General features: G+C 43.9%; 1 protein-coding gene across 3 annotated transcripts in view; it reads left to right on the top strand.

Annotated features, from left to right (window-relative positions):
* Window positions 1–6,789, top strand: part of HECTD2 (HECT domain E3 ubiquitin protein ligase 2) — a 60,841-nt gene extending 54,052 nt beyond the window's left edge. For 2 of the 3 annotated variants that reach the window (XM_084763846.1, XM_084763847.1), the window contains exons 17-21: window positions 357–444; window positions 529–635; window positions 2,177–2,292; window positions 2,737–2,880; window positions 5,907–6,789. In XM_084763846.1, coding sequence (XP_084619972.1) covers window positions 357–444; window positions 529–635; window positions 2,177–2,292; window positions 2,737–2,880; window positions 5,907–6,027 — 576 coding nt within the window. In that variant the 3' untranslated portion in view covers window positions 6,028–6,789. Of the gene's footprint in view, window positions 1–356; window positions 445–528; window positions 636–2,176; window positions 2,293–2,736; window positions 2,881–5,906 lie in introns of those variants that run through there. The other variant, XR_014775806.1, reaches the window with a different exon arrangement.
* The last annotated feature ends 12,732 nt before the right edge of the window (window positions 6,790–19,521 follow it).

The following is a 19,521-nucleotide window of genomic DNA, read 5'->3' as shown; positions in this document are numbered from 1 at the left end:
GACACCTTAAAAGTCACAAAAGTTGGGGCTGGAGAGATGGCTCAGTAGTTAAGAGCACTGACTGTTCTTCTAAAGGACCCAGGTTTAGTTCCTACCTAGTACCCACATGGCAGCTCACAACTGTCTGTAACTTCAATTCCAGGGGACCTAACACCCTCACACAGACAAACATGCTGGCAAAACACTAATGTAAAATAAATTTTTTAAAATGTAAATTTAAAAAAGTCACAAAAGTTTACACTTTTAGCAGTTGTGTGTTTTAAGGGAGGGGCAGAACTATTCTTCTAAAAATCTATTCACCGAAGCCCAGTGTACATCAACAATACCAATAAACATATCATGGTATCGCCCATCAGGTTTTTCAAGAAGAATTTGGAATAATTAAATCCTATAACTTAAAACCAGGGGGTGATAAGATTCCAGTTACCAATCAGAATAGAAGAGGTAAGTTAGATGCCATTTTTATTGCAGTGAATTAGTACTTTTTATTTACTATGACTATGTAACAGATGTGACATTGCTTTCCAGAGTATGTACAGCTGTATACTGACTTCCTTTTGAACAAATCTATCTATAAGCAATTTGCTGCATTTTACTGTGGATTCCATAGTGTGTGTGCTTCAAATGCGCTAATGGTGAGTTTAAAATTTTAAGCTTTCAACTAGGTTCGGTAACGGTATAACAGATAATTCCTTAACTATCTTGGTGAGTAAGCTTTTAAAATTAAAAATGTTCTCTACTTTTAAAAAGTAGAGTGAGAAATAGCAGTAGTGCTCCTCTTTCAGCCTCCGTCCTCTAGATTTGAGACCTTTCTCTCTTCTGCCTTAATTAGGGCTTTCTGAGCTGCCTGTGGACGCTGAGACTCAGCAGCAGAGCTCAGCAGGAGAGTTGGTGCCTAGCTCCAGGGAGAGTGGGAGCGCGCTGTTCCCTGCTGCTGCCTGCTCACGGGTCTGTCAGCAACCCTGAGTCTGTAGGTCATCTTCAAAAGCATGGGGCTCGAGGAGCTCTGCCCTGTCCTATTGTAACTGCTGTCCGAGTCCTTCCCCTCTAACACACAGGCACGTGCCGTCATGCCTCTCCTGTGCCCCTCTAATTTATCAAGAGAGAGTCAAGTAGCTTTTCATTTGTGTTGGTTTTTTTTTTTTTAAAGAAAGAAATGGACTGTCAACATTTCTTTGGGGGCAGGAACAAATAGCTTTCTTTCTGACTTGTTTTAGAGCAGGGGTTCTCAACCTGTGGGTCGCGACCCCTTTAGGAGCCGAATAACCCTTTTACAGGGTTATTACATATGAGATATTTAAAATTCAAAACAGCAAACTTACAGCCATGAAGTAGCAACAAAAATACTTTTATGATTGTGGGTCACCTCAGCATGAGAAATTGTATTAAAGGGTCACAGCATTAGGAAGGTTGAGCACCACTAGTTTCGAGTGCCCTTTGTAACATGTTTGCTGAAAGCACCGTTGAAAAAGAAGTTCTGTTGAGCTGTAACTAAGTTTTATGACTCTCTGGTAGTAGGAAGGTGGAGAAAAGGAAATAAAAATTAAATGGCATGGTATTGTTGCTTCTCAGATCTAATGTTAAGTGAGAAGTAACTCAGCTAACAGGTGGGACTGGTGGTCAGCGCAGCGGGCACGCACCAGCTCTGCAGCCACAGGTGCTGCAGTGGAGGCCGGGCAGAGCCGCAAGCTGCTCTCTGCTCATCCTGGAGAAGGAGGAGTTTGCGTCATGCACAGTTGTCTCCTAGCAAACTACGAATTACTGTTACACAATATAAATATAAATGGGAAGCATTTTCTTCAACTAAAAAGTCATTTAATTACTAAACAATGTTATAATTTCTATGATTTGATTCTTCAATGAAAACAGTGCAAATTCCACTTAGGACCATCATTTTTATTTTTTTATTTTTTTTATCTTTTTTTATTTTTTATTAATTTATTCTTGTTACATCTCAATGGTTATCCCATCCCTTGTATCCTCCCATTCTTCCCTCCCTCCCATTTTCTCCTTATTCCCCTACCCTATGACAGTTCCTGAGGGGGATTTCCTCCCCCTGTATATGCTCATAGGGTATCAAGTCTCTTCTTGGTAACCTGCTGTCCTTCCTCTGAGTGCCACCAGGTCTCCCCCTCCAGGGGACATCTTTAATTATGGCATTTATGACTGTTGACAGCTGCTTCGTCCAGAAGAGGTTGAGATCCTGGTTTGTGGAAGTCCTGAGCTGGATATGCATGCGCTGCAGAGGAGCACTCAGTACGACGGCTATGCGAAGACTGACGCAACCATACGGTACGCTCGGTCGGGTTCAGGCTCTGTGTCTCCAGGAAGTCAGAAGGGTGCAGCCTGCTTGTTTGTGTAACTTAGAATTCTTCCATCACTTAGTTAAATATTCTGCAGCCCTACCCTGCCTTAATTTATTTCTAAAAATAAGAGTACTAAAATGTGAATGCATTTAGCAATCCCCTTAAGAGAAAATTATATAACTTTCTATCAAAGTATAGAGTTTTTTTCCCAAAGATGCTAAATTTATAAATAACATTTTACTGGCACTGTGTTGAAAAATAAGGCTGTTAGATTATATTGAGACAAAAAAAATGTTTTATGTTATCCATTGTTAGAATAATTAAAAATAATCTTATAAAATGTTATTTTATATTATTAACAGAGACGTTTTCTCAGTTTACTTTATTAGAATCTCTAAGGATTGCATTATGTGTGAACTTCCTTCTGTAGGTACTTTTGGGATGTTGTGCTTGGATTTCCTCTTGAACTTCAGAAGAAGTTGCTACATTTTACCACAGGCAGTGACAGAGTACCTGTGGGAGGGATGGCTGATTTGAACTTTAAAATTTCGAAGAATGAAACTTCTACTAACTGGTAAACTCTAGGTTATAACTTTATTTGGTTGGTTGGTTGGTTGGTTGGTTGGTTGGTTGGTTTTGTTTTGTTTTTTTGAGACAGGGTTTCTCTGTGTAGCTCTGCCTGTCCTGGAGCTCACTCTGTAGACCAGGCTGACCTCAAACTTAGAGATCCACTTGCCTCTGCTTCCCGAGTGTTGGGATTAAAGGCATGTGTCACCACTACCCAACTAATGTTATTTTAATATATAACTTATTAGTAACTTTAGAATCAAAAGAGTCTTTCAGTCTGAAATCATTTTCATGTAAATTCTTCAGGGTCTACATGACCTTCAAATGGAAGAGCCTGGCTGAAAGCCCCCTGGCAGTGTTGAGACAGTGCTGACAGTGATCCCTTTCCATCTGCTTCTTACATGCCTCTGTCGAGAATTTGCTTTGTGGTCTCTTTTAGTACCTAGCATGTTGTATAGCCCTCACTTTTGTGTAAATGACTTCAATAATGAAGTAGATGAACTATTGGAAGAGCCAAGGTAACTGCTGGGTTAGTACTGTTAAGTGCTTCCAGGACTGGCCTTCAGTTAAGTCTTATGCTCTGTATCTGAAGTGATAAAGACCACAGTGTTGAATAGTTTCTAATAGTGTCCATGTGCAATGGATGCTGGTCCTCCTTATTCCTATTGCAGTGTTCTGTGGCTCCTACTGTGAGTAGACTCTGCTTCCCGAGTGCTGGGACTAAAGGCATTTGTCACCACTCCCCAGCTAATGTTTCCTTCTGATCACCCTTGCTCTTCTGCCCACATATCCTGCCTCACAGGATCCTGTCATCACAGCTCCTGGCTCAGTCCTTCAGTTTAGGAATTTGCTTTTCCATTTGCCACCACCCTGGTCCTGTTACTTTTTACCTCATTCCTAGCTGAGTTAAAGCCTCTTTCCTGTCTGGGTTCCTACACAGCTCCATTTCCATGACATTGATCTGGCGCCGCCACGTTTGGCATTGGTAGCTTTATTGTACCTCATCAGGTCCATCCCTGGAATCCATCGTGTCTGTTTACACCACTACACTATTTTACTTCATCCTTAAAACACACTTTGCCTGCCCTCCTCCATCCCTTTGATTTGTTTTTCATATCTTATGTGCTTCCTACCTCTCATGATGATGGCCCTTTTTTAGGTTGACATCTGTAACACCAAAAAGTCATCATTCCTTCAATGAATTCTTTTTTTATGTTCCACCTTTTATTGAAATAGTTTATCTCTTCAAGACAGTTAGTACATGTGTTTCTTGAATGAATATTTAAGCTGATGTCGAAATTGTATTTGAGGGCTCAGAATATTGTTCTGTGGTCAATCACAAACACCTGGGTTCAGATCCCTAGCACCTCTATAAAGGCCAGGTATGTGACCACATTAGCTTGTAACCCCTGAGGTGGAGTAAAGATGGGGTGACACATGAGGGTCACTGGAGCTTGCTAGCCACGTCAAAGACAAGACAACTTTTAGGTTCAGTCAGAGACCCTGTTTCAGCGAAATAAAGGCAGACAGTGATAGAACAGACACCCAGTATCTTCCTCTGGCCTCTGTGCATGCATATGAGTGTGTGACCCACCACACATGTGCACATGAGCACACACCACACACAAAAATAAAGGGAAAAAGGGATTGTATTTTAAAACATAAGTGAAGATGTACATATAATTAAGAAACTTCTATATGAGTCATAATTAAAAGGTCTAGAATGAGAAAATGTCAAGAGAAGATTTTCCATTTGAATATTTATTTGTTCAACAGAATTTTTTTGACTATCGCAACAAAAGTATGATCAATTTCAACGGTAATGTGAGTAACCTATTTTAATACAAAAGCAACATATAAATGTTTCCAATTATTTTTACTTCAGAGGTTATTTTAGGAGCTAGCATGGCTTAGTTCTGACTCTGACAGATGCATTGCATTTCCGTCCAGTACAGTGACAGTGTTCCTCAAAACGCAAGGACAGCATTGCACCTGAACTAGGAATTTTCATCCCTTCTGTAAGGCACACTGCTGAGGATGGGTGGGTTTGCTGAATGTGAGCAACAGTGCTTTACAGCTCAGCAAATGGCTTTGAAGTCAGACCTGACTGGGTTTGAAACTCAAGCTTGCTCTTTCCCAGCTCTGTAGCTTTGAATACTGGTCTGTAATACTGCCATGTCTGGCTTCCCTCATCCATACAGTGGGGATAACAACCGCTTTTAGGTCGCCTTGGCACTTAAATGAAGCATATCAGAATGTGCGCTAGTGTTAGTATAACCCAGAGACCCATAAACGATAACTGGCCTAGTATTTGTAAGCATTTCCATATGGTCTTGCAGTATAGATTCTGATCATACAGAACTCTTTTTAAGTGTTCTCTGGATAATTCTCCACTTTTACACACTGACTTAGCTGAAAGCCATTGTGATGCTCAAGAGGAGGCTCGGCAGTGCCTCTAGATGCTCTGGGCAGAGACAGCAGTGTCAGCAGGTAGCACGATGCAGAGCTGATCGGAAGGATCCAAAGACTGAGTGCTTCGTGTGCACAGAGGACGGCAGCTTTGAAAGCAGGCCCCAAATGGCTTTTCATACCTTTCTGACAGTCAAGACAGCACTTTAACAGTATGCCATCCACTAGGTATTTGCATAGATCACAATCTGATGCTTTTCCTGGAGGTGATCATAGTTTACCATATGGATGAGGAAACTAAGATTTAGAGACATTTGGGCAATTCAAAGCCCCACACCTGGTGAGGGTAACAGTATTTAAATTCAGATCTGTCTGACTCTAAACAAAATGCTTTTCAAATCAGAGTTTAAGGAAGGCAGGCCTCTCAGCTGTCCTGTCTGTAGTCATTCTCCTGCTACCTAGAATGCGCTTGGTACGTAAGCACTCAATAAATGCCTGTCCAATAACGAAGTGGCGGGTCACTTCTGTAAAATAGATCTGAATATATGTGGTGTTTTTAAAAGTTCTTAGTAATTTTGTGTCTGTTTTAAGAGTTAGTATCTCTTAAAAACTTATTTTTCCTAGGTTACCTGTGGCACACACTTGCTTCAATCAACTCTGCCTTCCCCCATACAAGAGTAAGAAAGATCTGAAACAGAAACTCATCATTGGGATCTCAAATGCGGAAGGCTTTGGACTGGAGTAACCTAGAAGACTTGAAATACAGAATCTTACATGTAGCATTCACTCCCCTCTTACTGTGCCTTTAACATTTTCATGTTTCTGTTTCAAAACACTTCACAGAGCTCACCACTTTTAAAATAATGAGGATTTTTTTTTTTACTCAGATACAAATTTTGTGTAATGAAGGCATGATTTTAAAAATATATCAGAAATTTATTGAGTAAGGAAAAGAGCATATGGCAAAAACAGGTCTGAGTCCAGCGCTCTTTTTTTTTTTATAGCATTTTGTTGTTTTATAGCATTTTGTTGTTTTCCTTATGTAGTTTGTCACAGGTGCCCACTGGGAAAGCCAAGTTCAGTAAAGAATGCATTTATGACATGATGGAACCCAGTGGCAGATGTGTGCTTACAGCACACTGTAGCAAAGCAGAGAGCTACATTATCTTTACCATAAAGCATGTAGCCATATTTTCATACAGAGGTAAACACCACAGTATAATTGCAAATGCCGTTTACAGGGTCTTTTGATATATCGGTTTGGGGTCCTATAAGATCTTTTCAACTGTTGCTGAAAAGCATGTAAATAACCACATAACAGCCTAAGAATCATGGGATTTTGATAGTGCCATTTATTGCTAAAGATTTATTTTTACAAAGTAAATTTAGGGTTTTAGATGTGTATACAGCTTTTACAAATCAATAAAGATGATTGTACAAGAGTATTTTCAGACTAATTGGATTCGAGGTTATATTCTTTTAAGTATTGTTAGTCCGCATGCTCATTGGCAGTAAATTGGTTACTTGAGTATTCTGTAATGTTTGTATAATGGTCATTTCTTCTTACAAATCAAGACAATAGAACAAATTAGACAGAACTAGTCATTGGTTACTTAATCACAAGCACAAAACAACTGCCATTTTATATATTTTGATGTACAACTTGTATCTACATTTTTGATCACCAGTTACGTGAAACACTAATTTTTGGAAAATGTAGGATAAGATATTTGACAAAAGTGAAATACAATAAAAAACATTTGTGTCAAAATGATGTAGCTTGGTATAAAAAAGAAAGTTCGACATTTTGACTAAAATGTTTGTTTTTCACTGGATTCTAAATATAGTAAATTCAAAAGTACCCTTGTTTTCTATTTCTAATAAAGTAGCATGTAAAAACTGCATTTTTAAGCCCCAGGGTTTTATTTTTAATTTATAGCGAAGCAGTTTTATTAGCATGTTACAAACATTTCCATCTCAAGACTTCTCTTATTCTTTGATAGTCTTTCTTCAGAAAACTCTGGAGTTAATATTTGCAATAAGAATGAAACCAGCATTTAGTACCAGCATATGATCCACATGCAAATAATATGTGGCCCAAATCTTCCCTGCGCTAGGCACTTCCTTGTTGCTCTGCCTCCTGCACCCAACCAGCAGAATTGAAGGGTGCAGGAGCTCACCAGCTTTGCGCACAGTTCTGAAGCCCGCGCACGTGTGTTAGAGAACCCGACCTCCATTCCTTGATGCTTGAGACTGCAAATGACTACTTTTCCATTTGACTATATTGAAAGGATATTTCTTCTATAAAATCTCAGAAAGCCTAAAACAGCTGAAGGCACATTTGGTCTTGTTTGTACATTGTTTTTAATCCATATGCAAATAAAACTGCTTCTCTCTTGCACTGCTTGAACTAGAAAGTACAATCTTTAACGTAGGGTACTACTAACAAGCACAAAGAATCGTATATATGAAACCAGACTTCAGTGTTTTAAGTAAAATGTAAACAAAGTTTTTGTTTGTTAGAGAAGACCCAGGGAAGTAGTGCTGGCTTGTCTGCATGTCTGCGATGTGTGTGTACTGAGTGCTGTGTCACTTCTATGAGGACACAAGCAAACCAAATTTTAAGTGACAAAGTCCATAAATAATGGGAACTTTTTTGTCTTTTATTAAGTTGCAATTTATAACCATTACTTACTAAGTCATATATTTATGCTGTTTTTTGTTTACAATGTAATAATACCTCATTTTAAAAGTAAAAACAACTACTGTTACCATTTTAATTTAATCAGCTAGAAGATTCATGTAGCTTTTTAAATATACAACCTGTTAATGATTTATTGAGTTTTCTATCTACCATAGTAAATTAAAGCATTGCATAGTATTTATTAGTATTTATAAAATGTCTTGTCCTTTTTAAAAAAAACCTATTATTTATTTTTTTTCTGTATAAGTTTTTAGCAGTCCTTTTGTATAAATCTGTATTGTATTGAGTTAATTTGTGTACAAACATTTTCAAATATTAAAATTATACAGTCAGTCAGGCTTCCGTTCATTTTTTAAGCACTGGACAATTAATTAAAACAATAGATTTAAAACCACACTGCTCTTTACAAGATAATGTGATTAGTGAACTCTGGTGCCTCATATTTGACCATGTCCCCTGGAGGGGGAAACCTGGTGTCACTCAGAGGAAGGACAGCAGGTTACCAAGAAGTGACTTGATACCCTCTGAGCATATACAGGGGGAGGTAATCCCCCTAAGTCACAGTCATAGGGGAGGGGAATAAGGGGAAAATGGGAGGGAGGGAAGAATGGGAGGATACAAGGGATGGGATAACCATTGAGATGTAACAAGAATAAATTAATAAAAAAAATTTTAAAAAAGATAATGTGATTAGGAAAATTACTAAAACATGCAGCGTCAAGAGCTATGTAGTTGACACACAGTACAGAAACTGCCTTTACATATTGTTAGTATGAAACTGTATATCCTGGATCTGAATGGTCGTGTGGATAAGATGTCTCATCAGATGAGTACATACATAGTAGCCATGGAGCTCACCCAGAAGTGGCCATCAGAGGTCATTTTACCAACTGCAGATAGACACTTAATGCTTGTGTTCTTCCTTAGAACCGTTCCTTTGGCCTTTTCTTTCCTGCCCTCATTGCCTCAACTTAAGAGAAATGTTATGGAGTATGCAAGTAAATCTACTGCTAACATTAGGAGTTTGATTCCTTGTACATAACCTTCAGGAGTTATTAGGGATTGTGGGAAGAGTGAGGCACAGAACAAGCACACATATACAGCATCCATGAGGGTTGCCTTTATTTCTCTCCACCTTGTTTTTGAGACAGAGTGAGTCCCTTACTGAACCTGGAATTCACCACTTCCAGTAGACTGGCTGGCCAGGGAGTCCACAGGATCCCCCTTGTCTCCCGGCACAGGGGTTACAGTTGTACCTGCACTCTGACACGTTTGTTGGGAATCGATCTCCAGTCTTCATGCTTGCACACCAACCACTTGGCCTACCGAGCCTTCTCCCCAGCCCTGGCTGTGGATGTCCTAGTCGTGTGTTGAATTACTATGCTGCTACAGGTTGAACCTAGATCTGCCAGTGACTGTATGACCTTAGAAGAAAAAAAAAAAGGTAGCCATCCCTCCTCAAGGCTACAGTGCTCCAAGTTGGAGGCAGATGACTTAATTCCCCTTTGTCTCAAGTGCGAAAGAGAAATAATTTGTAAGATGGAACTATCCAATCTCCCTGAAGCTCTTGGGGGAAGATGAAGTGGGTTACCACATGAGACACATAGTGCCTGGCCTACGGCATATAACTGGAAAGGATGAAAGATGGTGCCGATGTGGTGACATCATAAGCCACAGCTTCTCAGCCATCCCTCTCTCATACTGGGGGGTGGGGGAGGGGGAATCTCTTCTCATATACTGAGTTCCCCTCCCCTGGTAACTACCCTCCACCCTTGCAACCTCCCCTCCAACAGAAAAAAAAATCTCATGTGGAAGCTGTAGTGTGTCAGAGTGTATACCCACAATATACCATTTTGTCCACACTTGCTTGCAAAATGTCCACTGCAATGACTGATATGAAGCCTCGGGCTTCTGTCACTCTATCAACACCGTATCCTCACTGGAAGTCCTCTCTGTTATCCTGTTGTTGCCTTGTGTCATGGAGATCCTAGGGTTTTGGATCTATAGGATCAGCCCCTCCATAGGGTAATTCTTCCATAGGGTAGATGTTGGCGTGGGCCAATTCAAAGCCCTGGATCTGGGCCTGATCGGTATCTGAGCTGTTCAGCCTGCTGGCTGTCCTGCTCTCATGCCCTCGGGCCAGCTTACCAGCAACCCTGCTGCCCACTCTCCCATTTGTTTCAGCTGATGAGGGACAAAGCCAGCTCTCCTTCTCTCACGACCTCAGGGCCAGCTCTCCCACCTGCCATGGATGGCAAGGGAGGAAGGAGGGGAGGAGGGTGTGTCTCCCTTATCCACACCATCACCCAGCAGGTAAGAGGCAGGGCAGGCTCTCCTACATTCACGCCCTGGGGGGCTGGCTTACCTGCCACGCCCATAGCCAGAGCTAGCTTTCCTGTGCTGCCCAGATGAGATGCAGAGCCTGTTCTCTCAAGAGATGCAAGAAGTGAGAGGCAGGGACAGTTCTCCTGTCCTCAGGACCCCACCAAGCCAGCTTTCCCACCCACTGCTGCTGGTGAAGGCAAAAGGTAGGAGAGGGGATCCACCCTCACCCACGCCACCACACAGCTGACAAGAAGCAGGGCTGGCTTTCTCATACTCACGCCCTCAGGGCTGGGGCCAGATCACCTGCAACCTCCACAATCCAGGGCCCAGCTCTATTATGCTACTCAGGTGAGATGCAGGCCCACTCTCCACAGGGCCAGCTCCCTCACCCATGGCACCACACAGCAGATAAGTGGGGTGGGGCCAGCTCTCTCATGCTCACACCTTCAGGGCTGGCTCACCCACACCCTCGCCACCAGAGTCAGCTCTACTCTGCTGCCCAGGTGAGGTACAGGGCCTGTTCTCCTGAGTGCTGCAACTGGTGTGAGAGGGGCAAGAACAGTTTTCCTGTTCCCAAGACCCCAAGGCTAGGTCTACCGCTTGTAGCAGGTGATGAGGGGTAAGGGAGGAGGAGGGTATCTCTTCCGAGGTGAGTGGTAGGGCCAGCTCTCCTCATATCCTCAGTGTGGCTCACCTGCAACTCCTGCTATGTGTGGTGTCCCACCTTCCCAAGTAAAGTAAGGCAACTGGGCAGGGGGAGGGGCAGCTCGCCTGCTCTCATACCCCCAGAACTGGCTCTCCCATAATGCTCAGGTGAGGGGTGGGGCCAGTTCTGCACAGCCCTCAGACATCAACATGTCCCCAGGCAGTAGCCGAGCCTTATGTCCACCTGGCCTTTGGTGGTAACAGACCCCTGCTGCTGCAGGGCTGTGGCCCCCAGTGTCAGCACAGGCCAGGACCCTACTGTGGTCCCAGGTGGCATCACCAGCTACTCACATCAGGCTGTTCCTCACTACACTGAACTCTCCAGTTCTGCCTCTCTTCACTGTGCCCACATCCTTCTGTTCCTCTTTCGCTTCCATTTCTCCACCACTTACCTGCTCCTTGTAGTGGTGCCCAGAGTCTCTGAGTGTCTGGAGTCATCTCACAAATGGTCTCAGGAGTGCTATTCCCTGCTTGTGCAGGTCATCCCAGGGGTCATCCCAGGCATGGTCTGCTCCCCCAGGCCTGAGCAACTCCGAACTGGTGGTCATCTCGGGCTGGCTTCCTGTCTGGGTCCCCTAGCACCCGGTTGTCTCAGGCTTGCTCTTCTCCCAGCCTGCCTGAGTGGCCCCTTGCGAGCATTGTAAGTCTCAGACTCACTCCCACCCATGGGCCTTGGTCCCAGGTGGGTTCTTCTAGTCTCTGAGTTGCTCTGCATCCTGGGAGCCCATCTGGGCCTGGCTGATGCCACACTGATGGTCACCTCAGGCTCACTTTTTTCATGGAATGTTAGGCTCCTAATCATTCAGATGTTCATAGGTCAGAACACACAGCCTCTCTCCTCTCTGCCATCTACTGACACACATGTGACACAGCAGCCACATCTGCACTGCCTCTAGGGGCAAGAGACTGGTCTTTTCTTTTTTTCTTTTTTCTTTTTTAAATTTTATTACACATGTATAAGACAAACTACATACAGCAGGGAGAACCATATGACAATCATGAGAATAATGAGTTCTATACATGTTACATTCATAGTGACTTGGCCATCTGCATTCGTTTCATTTGAAGTAAGTGTCTTTCCTGTCTTGTTGGGTCTAGATTTCTGAATGAGATTCAATATCTATCCTATCTCAACTCTAATAGCTTAACTTCTTTATCTTGATCTAAAACGATTTTGTCCCCTAACCAGCTAAACTTGGTTATAAAACTACACTATCTTGTCTTCAATGCCCCTCAGAGACTTGAGAAGGAATAAAACTTAAATTCCTGAGTGAACCAGCAGTGAGGGTTAGCAGCTTCCAAAATGTATAAATTGACTTAAGACAGTTTACTGCTTGACCAGTCACCCAAAACATTTTATATCGTTGGAGCCTCATCTTCAGCTTTCTGGCCTAATATCTCTGCCAGACTTGTTTGCAGGGCAGGAACTATTGAGGACTTGCTTACCCTGACTTGGCAGAGTGCGGCCGTCGACTCTGCCTGCATCTAAGTAGCCCATTTTTAGGCAGATTCTGTTTGTGGCAGGAACGAGGACATTATAACAACTGGTCTTTTCTTAATCACTAATTTCTCAGCTCCAGAAGCCCAGCTGAGTGCTGGAGATCCCAGAGGTTTCATTTCTCTGGGCAGCAGAAACTATAGACTGTCTAGTTCAAGGTCATCTGACGGTGGCTCATGATGAAAGAAGCACCCGGGGTCTAAATCACACTTAGCAAAATCTTCCAGAAAGATTCAACTTCAGCAACCTGGTCTCTGCCATCTTACTGACGCCTCTTGGCATCTGTCTCAACTCACAGATATTTAGAAGGCATAAGTGCCTTCTCAGCTGAATTTCAAATGGGATGATCTAAGAAGCATCCTGGGCCAAAGATCTTTTGTTTTAATTGTTTCAGCCATTTGTCCTGGAGAGGTGGCAGAAGAGCGAGAGAGCTTGCTGCACAAGCACGGGGACCTGAGCACCAAGTCAGAAACAGTCAGGCCAGCTGGGCGGTGATGGGGGGAGGGGCAAGCCTTTAATCCCAGCACTCAGGAGGCAGAGGCAGGCCACCCACTCATGCCCTCTAACCCCAGCGCACTGTATATATGCAACTTCATGTTTCAGTAGATCGTTAGAAATAAAAATTACCACAAAATTAGCGTTATTTTCTGACACTCAGAAAGGCCTAGAAATGTGCCCCATTATCACAAAGCTGTCAAGGAGCCAAGACGGAACCTGAATTAACATCCATCCGGTTCCAAATGTCCATTTCACAATCCCTCATCACTGTGTAACTTTGTCTGTAGATTAAGATATTCCCGCAGGCCAGATCAGGAACAGTCAATGTGGGTTCCAGTCAGTTTTATGACACTGGCTGTCCAATGTAGGCAATTCCATATTTACTTCCCTTTATTCCTCGTCTCTTCAAAGAAGAGTGGTAATTAACATCATTGGAATGAAGAGAAACAGATTAACAGATTCTTTTAGACTCACAGAGAAAGTATGTCTGTGCCAATAACTACCTACAAGGCTATTTCAGTAGAGATGCTGTGGACTGTCATTTGGGATACCAATGTCCTGCCTCCTGGGAAACATAGTAACCACAAGATAAAACGAAATAATCCAACCGGCAAGCTAAACATTCAATAAGAGGTAACCGAGAAACAAAAAATCACCAATAAATAAGTAAGAAACAAAAGCAGTGTAGTTGATGAAGCACATGAACACCTACAAAATGTTGAGAACCTAAGAAAATCGCGCCAGGGCAGAAATGAGATGTATCTGCATAGTGCAGGGGAACGTGGGCCCCGGCAATCTCCCACGCTGCAGACACTGAAATTCCGCCACTTACTAGGAGAAAGGGGAGATTGAAGGGCTGTTTTCACACCTTCCAGGAGACGAGGAAGGATTTACCTTTGGAAGGCAGCTCATGGTGGGCTTCTCCATCCGTCTTCAGGACTCCGACTTCTGCTCTGCCTAGAAAGCTATCGTCTCTGAACTCCACTCCCAGGCCTCAACAGCCAGTGGGCAGCTTCATCTGAATTTCCTACCAACCTCACCACTCTCACCACTAACACCTGTCTCTCCTCTCCCCACTCCTCTCCCTCCCCCCCCCACCCCCCACCCCCCCACCCCCCGCTCTCTCCCTCCCTCCCTCATTTTCCTTCTCCACTGGCTGTATAAATAAATGGCACTGTCTCCCCCAGAGACTTACCTTAGTTCTATTTAATAGTTCTTTCTCCTTTTTCCTGTCCCTTTGGTGACCTTACCAGGGCCTAGCAATTCTGCATCCACTATGCATCTGTTCGCACCTCCGCTGTCCTAGTCCAGGCCTTGACCACCTAACCCATGTGCCAGCCCTAATCTGATCTCTGTGACAGCCATCTCAAGTCTGTTCGTGGAACCTACCACGGCGTTGCTCAGAAAGCTTCAAAACTGGCTCTGTTGCCAGCAATCAAGAGCTAGCTATGTCAGCCAGTGATCAAAAGCTTTCCATTGTTCAGTCCAACGTGTCCAACCTTAGCTCCTACGAACTGCTTTATGATGTGCTACAATGCTCCCAAACAATGCTCAACTTATAAAGCCATGCTAAGGGTTCAAGAGATGAGCTGGAGAGATGGCTCGGTGGTCCAGACAGCCTGCTGCCCCTGCAGAGGACACAAGCTCCATTCCCAGCACACATGTCGGGCAGTTCACAGTCTGTGACTCCAGCTCCAAGGGATCACACTCCCTCTGGTCCCTCCCCATGGGCACCTGATATATAGGATATACACGAATAAACGATTTTTAAAAAAAAAGAATTCCAAAAGAAAGAGCTATTAAAAACTGTACCTTGACCCAACTTGCATTGCAATGAAAGTGTAAGAGAACCATGTTTGAGCATGCCAAAACTTAGAGAAATAAAGTCATTAAATGTGCCCTCTTCCCTCCACTCCACTAGGTGACAGAGTTTAAGTACATGAATTCTAAACATGATAAAGTTGAAGAAAAGCAAAACTGTTCTAAGGCAAAGGAAACTCTTTCTGCGACAACTGAACTGTCCTTCCCACCAGCCACCCAGTCAGACAGCAATGCATTCCCTATCTACATATGTCTACGATCCCTCGCCTACCTAGGATCGCCTACCCTTTAGCTACTTGCAATATGTACAACTATATACCATGCGTCTTCCTTCCATCTGTTTTAAGTTTGTTATCCCTGGCAAGGGGGAAACTGCTGCTTTTTTTTTTTATTTTTTTATTTTTTTACTGATAATCTAGTAGCATTGGACTACATTTTAATTGTGTTTAGATATCCACACAAGAAAGCTGCCCCAGAAATTTTTGTTCTGCCTAACCATCAGATCTAGAATCTCTAATGTAAGCCTAAGTCTAGCCATAGTAAATACTTGATTGAGTGTTCACTCATACCTGCCAATGACCACTCTTTCTCTAACTCCTCCATTTGTACCTGAAGAGGTGAGTGAGATGAGGGGACAAGTCGGAGTAGATCAGATGAACTAGCAAACATGCGGCCAAAACTCAGTGGCTGTGTATAATGCAAGCTCATTTCTACCTCATGTAAGAGTGAGCTAGCCTTCTGGAAGGCTAGCAAATGCTCAGGTTAGAAAAGCGTCTGTTCTTCCTTAATCTTCAGCTCCCTCCTCCTTCTATGGACCTAACATGCTTCAGAGCATCACTGACGTCCACATCCGTGGAACTAGAGGAGGAGGTATAATGCACCTACCCAGGGTATTTCAGAGGCCAAGCCCAAGACAGTGCATGACACTTCCAACTCAGTCCCTTGGGATCACAGGCTCAGTGCTCGGGAAGGAGAAGCTGCAATTGGTCTGGAGAGACATGAAGTTGTGCAAAGAAGGCGATAATAGACTAAGGCAGCTCCTGGGAGGCTGTGACATAGGTTTCCTAGCTGACACTCAACAGCTGAAGACCATGGCAAGGCTGGCTGACACTGCACACCTATGAGGGCACTTCTTTTTTTTATTATTTTTAACTTTTTAATTGATTCTTTGTGACTTTCACATCATGCACCCTGATCCCACTCATCTTTCTATCTCATCATATCTACTCTTCACCTTTACAGCCTCCCAGCCCCCAAAAGAAAAAGAAAAAAAAATCCAAACAAACAAAAATAAAGCAAACAACAACAATAACGAAAATCTCACCCTGGAAGCTGCTGTGTTACAGTGTGTCATACATTATACCTTTTGCCCAAACAACTTACTTGCAAATGTTCATTGCAATGAGTCACTGGTCTGGTTTGGAGGCTCAGGACTCCTCTTGAATATTCTGTTGTTGCCCTGTGTCATGGAGATCCTTCAGCTTTGGAGTTACAGGACCAGACCTTCATATGCACCAGCAAATCATAGATGGGGTAGATGTTGGATGTGAGCCAACTCAAAGCCCTGGATCTGGGCCTGGGTGGAGAAACTGAGTTGGTCAGCCTACCTGCTTCCCTGTGTGCAAAACACCAGGGCCAGCTCTCCACCACTGCCCCAGTGAGGGGCAGGGACAGCTCTCCTGTCTGCATCAGTGGGCAAGGGGCAGGACCAGCTCTCCTGCACTCACACCATGGGGGCCAGCTCTCTAGCACTGGCCAGATGAGAGATGGGGCCAACTCCCCTGCTCTCATCCCCTGGGGCTGGCTCTCGCTCACCCATGCCACCGGTGCCAGCTCTACTGTACTTCCCAGGCAAAGGGTAGGGCCTCCTTTCCTGAGTACTGCAGCCAGGGAGGGGCAGGACAAGATCTAAGCAAGACTTCCTTGAAGGGCACCTTGAAAGCACCCATGCACATCTCCCATGAGCAACACACTGGCTGTGAAAAAGAGTCAAACTGTGCTCTAGCTGTGTACTTAAGTCAAAGGAAAAGTAGAGTTTGGTTACAAGATCTCAATCATCTCCCCAAAATTGATTTTACAAAAGTATACTGTACTTGGAGATGCAACGATTTTACAGCAGCTCTCAATCTGTGGGTGGAAACCTCTTTTGGGGTCGCATATCCTGCATATCAGATATTTATAGTACAATTCATAACAGTAGCAAAATTACGGTTATGAAGTAAGTAACAACAAAATAATGTTGTGGTGTGTGTTGGTGGTAGGGTCACCACAACAAGAGCAACTATAGCAGTTACAGCATCAGGAAGACTGAGAACTGCTGATCTAGAAGGTATTTGGGTCTCCAGCTAGACACCTGTGTTTACTGCCTCTGCTTTATGAGAATGATTAATGGAGCAGAGCAAGGGGCATCGTCAACGTAAACTTGGCAATATTGTCTGTGGCGTGCCCAGACAGTGAGGGCCTGCCAGATCAATACAGTTTTCATCTCCAGCTCTATTGTTAAGATTTTTTTTTTTTTAGTGTCTGAATAACTCCAGCCAAAGCCCAGCTCATTAGTGCTCATCTAGTGATTAAGGCTGAGAAGGGGAGAGACCTCCATGGTTGCTGAGAGCCTGTGACCTTTCTTGACCCAAGAGACAATTCTAGATACTTTGAAATTAATGCCCTGCTTTGTACCAAGTGACCTACTTTTCTGCTTTGACCCTCATCTCTGAAACTCTGGAGGTCAAAGGATGACTTGGGAAGTTCTTTGCATGTCAAGCCTTAGGACACAGCTGCCAATCCTCCCACCCCCACACCCTGTTGGCCCTCCTAGGAAAGCATTGGGAAAGTCAAAACATACACAAGTCCTGACCACCCAAGGAGCTTCCTGGGCCAGCTCCTCGTTATGTGGAACTGCAGGAGGACCAGAATGAGGGTCCCTCCTGCCCACTGATGGTCCTCAGCAGCGAACTTGGCACATTGCAGTCTGATTTGGTAAAGGGCAGACATGTTAAACAGAGATCCTGTCTTCTGTTGTCATCACCACCTGCACTGAGGCCCAGAGGCGAATCCTGGTAGAGAAGATTCCCCACAGAATGTGGTGATGACCCTGTGGAAGGTTCCAGACCATTCCCCCTTACAAACTTCTTCTGGCATGGGAACAAAGGCCATCTCAGCCATGCTCGGTCCCTAGCCATAGGCAAGTGACTTCCAGAGCCTTCATTAGTCAACCATGGAGGGGCAACTGCTAAGAACCCTAAGGTTCTCTCTCTCTCTCTCTCTCTCTCTCTCTCTCTCTCTCTCTCTCTCTCTCTCTCTCTCTGTCAGGAGGGTGAGCCTGTCACTTGTCTTCTTGATCCTATAGGGTGACAAGTTCACCCAGAAGACAGTACCAAGAGTGCCGGCTTAGTTCCTGGTTATCAAGAATCACAGATCTGGGTTGGGGAAGAGCAAATCAAAGGACATCTTCTGCATGCAAGACCAATGAATGAAGGTGTATCAGTGCCCTATTGCCACCCTAATCAATTACCACAAGGGCTTAAAACAGCCCCCATTTCCTGGCATGGCATCTCTGAAGATCATAAATGCAAAATGTGTCTTACGGAGCTAAAATCGAGGTCTCGAAAGGGCTGCCTTCCCGCTGGAAGCTCTGCAGAGAACCGAATTCCTTTCCTTTTTTAGGTCCTAAAAGTTTCCCACATTCCTTGCCTTATGGCCCCTTCCTTCACCTTCAAAACCTCTCACTAAGGCTGGAAATACCCAGACAATCCAAGACAGAGTCTCCTTCAAATCCTAAACTCAATTACATTCAGAAAGTTGCACTTGCCATGTAAGTAACATTCACGGAATGTACAGAATAATACCTGGACATATTTGGGAGTCATGGTTGCACCCAAAGGTGTTTTGATTCCTGCTGCAGATCCAATGGACATAGTTACTAAGGAATGCTCACAGCGCCATACTGAGTCTTTTCAGTTTATCCACAGCTTTTCCTACAGTAGTCCAGCCATTATTCATGTGGTGGCCTTTTAATTAGACGGTATCTGAAGTATGCAAAAATTAATTTCAGAGATTCTGCTAGTCTCAGATATAGCAGACGTAATACTGAGAAGACGGTGTCTGCATACATAGGATGGTGGTTGTTTGTGTTTGAGACTGGGGGACTCGTCTAAGCTCTGCCTTTTGCTGAAGAAATCAGGCTTCTCCCCCATCACTGTTTCTCAGAACCTCCTTTGCAGGGCACCTGCCACTGCAGTCAGGGGAAATGTAGGTCAGGTAATTAGTAACCAGTGTTTGTTTACTTTGGGGAACCCTCAGTACATTTTAAAAAAAGAAAATAGGACAGTTCCCATTTCTCAGGACTGAATCCAGACCTTTGCAAAGAGAAAGGCAAATAAGCCCCTCCCCCACTCTCATTTCCTCAGGCCCAGAGCTGGGTCACCAAACTGTAAACAACAGGGCTGCCACTGAAGCCATGGTGGGACTCCCAAAGCCGTGTTTTTCTTCTACCCAGCTGCCCATGGCCAAGGAAAGAACATGGTTGTCATCCCTAAGATTCTGACCCAGGCTCCTGAGCAATCACCAGAGGCCAGATGAACCGTAACAGCCACACCCATGCCCCATTTCATTTTGTCCTGGGACATTGATGGCCACTGGGTTCTCCTACTACAAAGCCATAGCATCTGTGTTAGCCTTCAGTACAGCCT

This window comes from Acomys minous, assembly GCF_964271855.1.
Source record: "Acomys minous genome assembly, chromosome: 2".
In the NCBI taxonomy this organism is placed as follows: Eukaryota; Metazoa; Chordata; class Mammalia; order Rodentia; family Muridae; genus Acomys; species Acomys minous.
The sequence above is the reverse complement of the archived record's forward strand: the minus strand, read 5'-3'. Positions and strand labels throughout refer to the sequence as shown.